The sequence below is a fragment of the Schistocerca piceifrons genome, chromosome 2, assembly GCF_021461385.2.
Source record: "Schistocerca piceifrons isolate TAMUIC-IGC-003096 chromosome 2, iqSchPice1.1, whole genome shotgun sequence".
NCBI classification, from domain to species: domain Eukaryota; kingdom Metazoa; phylum Arthropoda; class Insecta; order Orthoptera; family Acrididae; genus Schistocerca; species Schistocerca piceifrons.
The window spans coordinates 110,865,663-110,875,494 of record NC_060139.1 but is presented as its reverse complement, the minus strand read 5'-3'; the positions used below and the strand labels follow the sequence as shown (position 1 = coordinate 110,875,494).

The 9,832-nt window shown below is 43.0% G+C and overlaps 1 protein-coding gene across 1 annotated transcript in view; it reads left to right on the top strand.

Annotated features, from left to right (window-relative positions):
* Nucleotides 1–9,832, top strand: part of LOC124775114 (endoribonuclease LACTB2) — a 117,809-nt gene that overhangs the window by 85,860 nt on the left and 22,117 nt on the right. Inside the window, exon 3 of the mRNA XM_047249949.1 lies at nucleotides 4,581–4,698. Coding sequence (XP_047105905.1) covers nucleotides 4,581–4,698 — 118 coding nt within the window. The remainder of the gene's footprint in view (nucleotides 1–4,580; nucleotides 4,699–9,832) is intronic.

Genomic DNA, 9,832 nt, shown 5'->3' with positions numbered 1-9,832 from the left:
AATCTCCATAGAGTTAGGCTATGAATGGGGAAGCTTATGGCAGGTTGGAGCTTAGAATTAGTGACAAGGCATGCTCAATTCATGTGAAGGCTTTTGTAAATTGTGACCTACTGGCTCGTATAGACAGTACTTTACCCAAACTTTAAAAACTGCAGAGTGTAATTGATATTCTAGTAGTTGCTTTTGTTATTGCTGGTGGATTATTTCAGCTATTTATTTAATGTTCACCTACTGTTTGAAATTAAGTTACAGTATATCTTATATTTCTCCCCATCTTTTCCTTGAATAATGATTTTATGTAGTTTCAAATATCGAAACTCGTAGCCCTTTGGCTTTATTTGTAAGTCTGCAACCTTTGGATGTAAGCAGAATGCAAGTATTATTGTGCTATTTATATAATGTATCTTGTAAACTGTAATCAGTTAACGTGAGTCCATATGTCACACCATGCTACATATTCTGACTGAAACTGAAATTGTAGCACTTACGATGGATTGCTCCAAGCTGTTTATTATTTTGTATAAATGACCTAAAGATGCATGCGTGCACGTGCGTGCACTTACACCCACACCCACCAGCGCCACACCCACCCACTCACACACACCACACACACACACACACACACACATGTGTGCGCGCAACTTGGTGGTGGGCGTGTGGGTGGGTCAGGGGTGTCTTGACATATTTAGGATTTGGAATGTGTGAAATAGATGTCTTTACTGTTGCTGCTATTGACTTTAATTTTTTATCCAACTGCATGATTAGGGGTACTTGTGTTTATAAACAATAAGTAACCTCCTTGGGACTTTTTGTTGATGTACCTTACACATTTTTGATCTTATTGCATAGTGTTTTGTCAGTAACATGAATGGGCCTAATTATGTTTGAAAAATTTGTACATTTTCAACTGATCCTATTCTTGTGGAAAATAAGAATGTTTATCTTCTTGTGAATTTATTGTGGTTTTCATAAGATCTGTGTGTCCCAGCTAGTCTTGTCCACCCCAGAAATACCTCTGGAACAATAAACAGCTATTGGGAAAACGACTTTCACCGGTATCAAATGTAGGGCTGGGGCCCATGAAATGTACATATTTGGAAACATTCTAAAACGAAAGCATATGTGTTTTTTAACACAAACTTATGTTTTTTTAAATGGACCTCCTATATGTTTTTCTTCAGCGCAATCCATAGCATGACAAAGCACATTTCACAAACGGCATTGATTGCATCACACAATATTCCCATTACATCCCGAGATATTGAGACGCGAAAGTTGAGCGCTTGAAAGCACCCAACATGCGCTGCTCAGCGCCACGTCCTGAAGCTCAGGGCGTGAACCTCCATGCTGCCCGTTGATCGCGATGTGATTGACATGTGTAATCACAGACCTCCATACTTATCAAGAGGTCTGAAACAAATAATACGGTCTAGCTGCCATCAAACTCTCATAAGCAATTAATGGTTTTCCCTCTCTTGCACGTTTTATGTATCTACGTACACAATATGAACCAGTACCCGATCGGCTGTACACCTCGTCAGGTTGTCTTATTTATTCTGCACACCCAAAATAAAGGTTGTATCTAATGCGTTATATGACCCCCATTGCGCCTGTCGCGAGCAGGGCCTGGCCTCTCCTACCTAGTTCAAGTTTCCAACGTAGTTCCCACTACTGCCACCAGTTACCACTGTCTCTCTTGTTTATGATTTGCGACCCATGCAAACTCCTGCGTAGTCCACCACCACTCAGCCTCCGAGCATCCCATTTCGTTGTTGCTTTGGCGTGCAGTACACGACCGCTTGCCAGTGTAGTCGTGCATCAGAGTAATCTAGTGATGGCACGGAGGTAGTACACATTGTGAATATAACGTTGTGTTGTGGAAGTTATACTGTACAGTATAATGTACACACATGAAGATATAGGTAGAAATGCCTGCTCGAATCTATGGAGAATGTACATTGACGGGAAATACGTTATGCGATGCTTGCTTGTTTGTTGATAGTACTGTTAGCGAACATTATGATTATTAAGTTAATATGTCTGTTTTCTACCCTACTCTACATACCTGTACTGTACCCTGTTGTAGGTGGACTGAAATGCTGTTCAGGCAGACACGACTGTACAGAAGACAATTCCCTGACAAGCCATCGCCTTCGCGTCAGATGTTTGGTCGTCTCACATCTCGTCTACGTGAAACGGGAAGCTTAAATCCAAGAACTTGACATCTATCCTAGAACAATGCACAGATGAACGTGCTGAAGTTGCTGTGCTGACTACCATAGCTGTGAATCCTCAAATCAGCACACATCAAATTGAACGTGAAGTTGGTGTGTCGAAATCAAGTGCACAGCGTATTCTTAAAACGTCATAAATTTTCATCCTTACCAATGTTCATTTACACCAGGATCTTCATGGAAATGACTTCCGCAATAGGGTAACATTTTGTCGGTGGGCTCAGCACAAAAACTTCTGACTAATCCAATTTTTTTTTGCAGATGTTCTCTTTTACCGACGAGGCATCATTCCTCAACAAAGGAGATTTGTCAATATGAGGAATATGCATTATTGGTCTGCAGACAATCCAAAATGGCTCCGTCAGGTAGAGCATCAATGTCCGTCGGAAAGTTATGTTTGGTGTGGGATTATTGGAGATACCATTATCGGACCTTTCTTTATAAATGGCATCCACAAATGGCAGACAATACTCCAGATTTATACGACACAATCTTCCTGTTCTCTTTGACACCGTACCTCTGAACCTGAGAATGGTCATGTGGTATCAGCATGAACGGATGCCCTGCACATAACCCCTTACGAGCACGACGACTTCTGAACACCGTAAGTTCCCTGGTAGGTGGATTGGACGGGGTGGCCCAGTTAGGTGGCCTGCCCAATCTCCGGACCTTACACCGCTGGGATTATTTTCTTTGGGGAGCAGTGAAGGATGCTGTTTACCAACATGAACCAACAACAACCACAGAGGACATGAAGCAATGCATTATTGATGCTTGTACAGCCATCAAAAGAGGAAACAGTAGCACAAGAAGTAGGGCATTCCCTTCATCCGCAGAGTGATCCCTATGTGATGCAAGCCAATGGGCATCAACTGTTGAGCATGAGATGTGAATGCTATGTTTAGTATGTAGTTGCCTGGTATCACAGTGGAAGGTTTCTACAAAGGGGCATTTTACCCCAGTGATGTTAAGAAACATTTGTTTGCAACAATTTGTCATTTAATGCCTTAGATAAACATAACATTGATAATTATGTGATAATAAAACACTAATTGGTTAACACATGTTTACATTCATCTTCTATGTCCTACCTGAACTTCCCCAAATCAAAACATTTTTACCTAAACATCGGTAAAACTTTTAGTCCACTTGCTACGTTCCACTAAAACCATCAACATGAATTTTACTATTACAAGTGAATGATTAACTGTCACTTGCACTAGATCTACAGTAAAGTAAAGTTTTAATGTTGAACCGGCATTAACTTTTTAGTAACGGATTAACGATAAGCGACGTTAACTTTGTGACTAATGTTGCGGTACACAGATATGTTACAGAACTGCATGGGATAAATACCTGCTGGAATGTACGACGCTTAATGCAGGATGGCAGCAGACCGTATTATTCGTTTCGGACCTCTTGATAAAATATGGAAGCTGTGATTACGGATGTCAATCACATCGTGATTACGGGCAGCATGGGGTTCACAGCCTGAGCCTGCAGGACGTGCGCTAGAGCAGCGCATATCGTGTGTTTCAAGCATCAACTCTTGCATCTTAATATCTTGGGATGTAATGGGAATAGTGCGATGCAATCAACGCCATTGAGTGTATGTGCTTTTGTCATGCTATGGATTGCGTGAAGAAAAAATATAGAGAGGTCCATTTAAAAAAACATAAGTTGTTGTGTTAAAAAACACATATGCTTTCATTTTAGAATGTTTCCAAATATGTACATTCATGGGCCCCAGCCCTACATTGATACCGGTGAAAGTCGTTTTTCCAATAGCTGTTATTGTTCCAGAGATATTTTGGGTGGACAAGATAGCTGGGACACCCTGTATACTAGAGCATCATTTTATTTGTTGTCTAATGACATTACTAAGAGGTTTATTGTCATTTTTTTCAAATACTGTTTTTACCAAATAAATCAAATAAATTGAACTAGAATTCTGGGGGGGGGGGGGCGGAGGGGGACTCGTGGATACCCACATCCCCAGAGATGAAAGAGACCCTCCACATAGATTTATTCTACCAGATGTTTTTTTCACTCACATGGGATAGTTCTTTCACATTTTATTTTTAGTACCGAGTTGCTGAAACAGGACAAATAAGGAAATTTTCTGCCGAAATCACCCCCCCGCCCCCCTCCACGCCCCTTTCCCCTGCCTTACTTCAACTGTCAACTGTTCCTATCTTAGCAAAAAGGTAAAGTAGTCGCACCGCTTTTGTTTCACAGGTAGTTTTAGCATTACACTTTTGTTTTTAATTAACTGTGATAGATATAACATTATGCCACCTAAGACCTTATGTAACTGTTTTCCTTTTTTTGTTTAAATAACTAAAGACTGTAGAATTTGGAAGCACAAAAGGTTGGATGAACCTGATGATGCGTTGCCTAATGACATACCAATAAATTTCCTTAAAAATGGAGATGAGATATCAACTGAAGGTGCTACACTAAGGTGAGCCACATTTTGGTTTCTTATTTAATATGTAAGTTTACTGTGTGATAGGGTATACATTTTTTTCTCTTGGAAAGTCTAAAGTTCAGCTGTTATTTTGCCCACCAGAACATTTTGTCCTGAATGAGTAATTTTTAATTATCTGACTACCTAGATGTGATGACAATGAATTTTTGCCAATTTTTCATTGCAATAAGAGAAAGGGGAGGGGGGGGGGGGGGCGGCCAAGATGTGAGAAATAGGAGGGGAGGAAGAAAGGGGGCTGTGGCAAAGGGGTAGAGGGAGAGAAAGAAGATCGAAAAGAAGGGGGAAAATGTAATAGGGGGAGCATAATGAGGATCGGAAGGAAGGGCAGAAGACTAGAGAAATATGGGAGTAGCTGGAAGGAGCAAAGATGAAGAAGGAAAAGTTCGTTTGAAGATGAGCTATTATTCAGAACACTTGACCAGTCAATACACATGGAGTGGAATATGTCAATGAATATGATAATTCCATCTGCTGTATCCCAATTTATTTCATTAAATTATTTTCTTGCCATCTTTTCCTCTCTTATACTCCAATATAATGACTGATTTGTACTTTGTTCTGCTCTCTGTGCCACATTTCTGAAATTTTGTTTCTCTCTGATGTTCATTTTCCTTCTTGTTCTCATAGTATCTACAGTTTTGTTGCATGTAAAAAGGTACATAGTAAATACAATTACAGTCACTCTGCACACCGGATGTACAGACATGCATGCAATGACAGAAATAGTGGGAAAACAGTCCAGACCAAATATAGATGGCAAGCAAGTTCATCAAAACACATCAAGGAACCAGTCCTAATTAGCATGTGGAACCTCTCATCGAGCATGAAACAGTGGAAGAAAAAGAGTGGGCCATGCTGCTCACTTATGGCCGTCGTCCACTCAGCCAGAAAGTGGCACTGACACCAAGTGAGAGGAGAGCATTCTCATTTCAGTCTGTGCTGACAGTGCCAAATGTGAACTCTGTGGTTGTGATGATGGTGGCATAGTTGGACACCACTGTCATAGCTCTCCTCCATTTGTGGAACTGATGCCATAGAGCATTAGAGGAAAAAGGTGGAATGCCAAGCAGGTGAGACTGCTTTCTGGGGACTGCTATCTGAGATGGAGAGTTATGGCTGAGGAAGCCATTGGGTCTGTGCAGGCAACTCTGTAGCAGCTGGAGTGATGCAGCTGTCTGCTGACAATGTGTGCCTCCACTGTCTTAGCATCAGATGAGCTGTCACTATCACATCACTTGGCAACCAGCTGTCTCTGGCCTGGTGAGGCATATGGCCAGAAGTGGCCCGGATGATGGCAAGGCAGGTGTGGGAATGACATCATCCGTGCTGGAGGCATGGAAAGCATGCTGTTCAGTGGCAAGGAATGAGTGCAACAGTGACTGGGGAAAGGCTGATGGGTGGCCCTTTGGGAGGGCAGCATCCAGGCAGCTGTGATCGAACACTGGCAAAGGGTGCAGTGTGGCTGCGCAGCCGCATCTCGATGTCATCGGCACCCAACAGCTCCTCAAGCAAAAGATGCCCCTGTGGAGTGGTACTAGAAGGTGGACTCCCTGTCAGTGTCTGCTAAGGCTGTGCATATGGTTGGTTTTTGCCTCACCAAGGCACAGCTGCTTCCAATGATGGGAGTGGTGACACATTTCCAGCATCCATGGTGAATATTCGCCAAGCGAGTATCACTCATATGGTCACGCAGCACCCTCCAGGCCACTGACCAGAAGTATGAACCCAAAAAGGGGTGCCAAGAAAGTATCACAATATGTGCGAGCACACCTCAGGCTGTGACACAGCGCAGAGCAGATGTGATGGAATCTTGGTTTGTCGGCCATGGGAGATCTCTGCCTGGCTTCTGCAATGTGGACTGTGGTCCTGTAGGGTGCTGAGGAACAGAAGCAACTGACTAAATCTATCAAGCAGTTTTTTCACTGCATCTTAAAGATGTGCACCACACTCTCTGCCTCCCCAATCAGTTGCAGGTGAAATAGTGCAGATGTGAGGTGTACAGTACCATGGTGGGTGCAACAATTGAAACAATGCCAATATGTATATGTGAATCATCTTTAGAAACAGTTGTTGAGGGCAACACTTCAGTCACAAAGACTTGGGATGAGAGTCCACATGCTAGCTTCTGTGATGGTAGAGCTCATGCCCCGGACATACTGGGTAATTGGACTCTGTGTCGATCATCACCATAGAATGACAGACAGGGCTTTGCGAAGTCTGGACATGATTCCACGGATGACATGGTATGGGCCATGGCATGAAAGTTGGTGGTACTGCCTGCTGTTTGGTGCACTATTTGTACTCATGGACAATCCTCTCAATCACCGAGTTGATGCCCGGCCAGTAGACAAAACATTGCACGATGGGTTTTATGTGGGTCATACCCCAGTGGCCACGATGTAAGAGAGCAGGGGTACAAGCCCGCACAACTGGAGGGACGATGACTCTGAGGTTGTCAATTTGGTGCTAAGGAGAGTGCCATCAACTAGCACCAGCTAATGATGGAGGATAAAACAGGCGTGGAGTAGACCAGACTCCTTGGTGAGCAGGGGCTTGGGCCAACATTACACAACAAAATCAACCACCCGTTCGAGACACAGGATCTTGCCGGGTGGCCTGCACTATATTGTGGTCCAATATTGGAAGTCTATCCACTGTGTGCTGCAAGTGAGGATTAATGTAAAAACGGACAACTTCGGCTTTGTTGAAAGCTGGGTTGGGTCCCCACGGCCAGGCATTGCAGTGTGTCTGCTTTAGCATGCTGTGCTGTGAATCTGTAATGAACCTCATAGTGGTACACATTCAGATACAAAGCTCAACATGGACGTTGTTGCACAGTCCTGTCAGGAAGTCATGAATGGGGGCCTGATAGTGCCACAGGCAGCTTATGGTGTGTGATGAGATGAAACTTGATGCCATTGAAGCCAGATGGCATACACGATGGCTAACGCCTTTTTTCCTGTCTGATAATAATTGCATTGTGCAGATGTCAGTGTTATGGAGGCATACAGGATAGTCTATTCAGAACTGTCAGCATTCCTGTGAGCTAACAACATTCCAAAGAAGGAAGCAGTTGTTTCCAGGATGAGCTGTTTGGCTGGTGTAAAGATGCCGAGGAAGGTGATATCTGTAGCAGCAACTTTATGTGGCGAACATTCTATCACAGTCTGCTGACCAAATGAAAGGAACACTTTTTTAGCTTGTTTAATGGATGAATTATATCCACTGTGTTAGTGAGAAATTTTGAATAATAACTTAATTTACTCCGAAGTGGTTGGAGCTCCTTCAAGTTTCACAATTTAGCGAAGTTATCAGTTGCTGCTTATGTGGTGCTTTGTGGGTTTGACACTGTCCTCCAAAAGAATGTGGTCTAAATATTTGATTTCTGCAGATTGCACTTTAGTGAACAGAATCCGAATGTTACTGAGATGTTCCTGCCATGAGCAATCCATGACAATGACGTCAGTCAACATAGTTTGCACAGCATGGAATACCTTGCGTTAACTGTTCGAAAACTCTCTGAAAAATGGCGGGCCCACTCACACGATGCCCAATGGTCAGTACATTCCCGAAGGGAGTGTTGATCACCATTACCTATTAAGAAGCGGAATCTAGCTGAAGCTGCAGGTATGCCACCGGTCAATTCAATTTTAGAAACACACTTGTCATCCACCAGTTGCACAAGTATTTCTTCAGGGTAGGGAAGAGGATAGCTGTCCACTATAGACTGGGCATAAATAGTGAACTTAAAAACCCTTTACAAACAATGCATCCCTGTTGGATTACAGAAAACAAATAGAAGCATAGCTCATTGGTTGGAAGGAATGTGTTAAATGACACCCAGGCTGTGCAACCCATCTCCAGTTCTTCCTTACCTGTCAGCCGCAGAACACATGGAATAGGCCTTGCATGATAAAATATGGAAACATCCATCTGTTTAAGGGTGATGTGTCATTGTAGTCTTTTTGCAGAACCCAATCCCAGTGAAAACAGGTGAACCAGACTTGTGACAGAGATCGTCTAATGCCTGGAACTGGATGGAGTTGCAAATGACATGCGCAGCATCCTTAATTTGAAAACCAAAAACCATGAATGCATCATGACCAAAAATAATTTTGGATATCACACATTAAATGGGCAAAAACATGACTGTTTATGTGGCATGCCAATACTCAAAATTGATCATGAACTGGCATTGAACAGGAATTGGCTGATCATCAGAAGCAACTAAAAAGCAACCAAACAACAGTTGGTGGAGGAAAGAGAAGGGTGACACAAGTGATGATACATATTAGGATTCACAAGAGAAACAGAGGCCTCGATATTGACCTGGAAATGGATTGGCAGTTCCGAATTTGCACTGTATGTAAATCTTTCTGGGTATGGTGCTCCTGGCTGAGTTCTGGTGTGGCACTATGAATGCTCACAGACTCAATGTCTGCATCTGTGGACTGGCCACACAGGCAGCTGTGAAAGACGGCCACCATATTACCTAGTTTACAAAAAGCTGTGCTCTGTGCATGCCAATGTAGGCAGTGACTATGGACATGTGGTCAGAAGCAATCAGGACATGAGAGGAAACTGTGTCAGGAAAAGCCACAGTCTGATGGTGAGTGTTGCAAACAAGTGCAAAATGATGAGGGTATGTGTGAATGACACTGACCCTGTGGTACTGAACATACTGCCACTACTCCCACTGTGTCCTCAGATTGTTCAATCATTGCCTGTTACACACTGAAAGCCTGAATCATAGCCAGGATGTCTTTGACTGTGGGACCTTCTATACACGACACCTCCTGATGCACCTCTCCGTCTGGAGTAGAAAAGACAATGACTTCAAATATCAGAGTTTTGCCATAGGACTTTTAACAATGAGCCCAACCAAATCTGAAATTCTGACTTAAACCCCAGAGGTCAGCTACCAATGCCTGATGGGACTGGCTTAGTTTCATTTGTCTCTGGTGAAAATCCATAAGGGAAGCCACAACATCGGTTTGCCTAAAATACACACCGAGTAATTCACACATTTGTGAAAACAACAACGCTGCAAGTTTTTCTCAATGAAACAAGTTTCTGAAGAAAAGGAAACAGTTCAGGCTTGACCCAA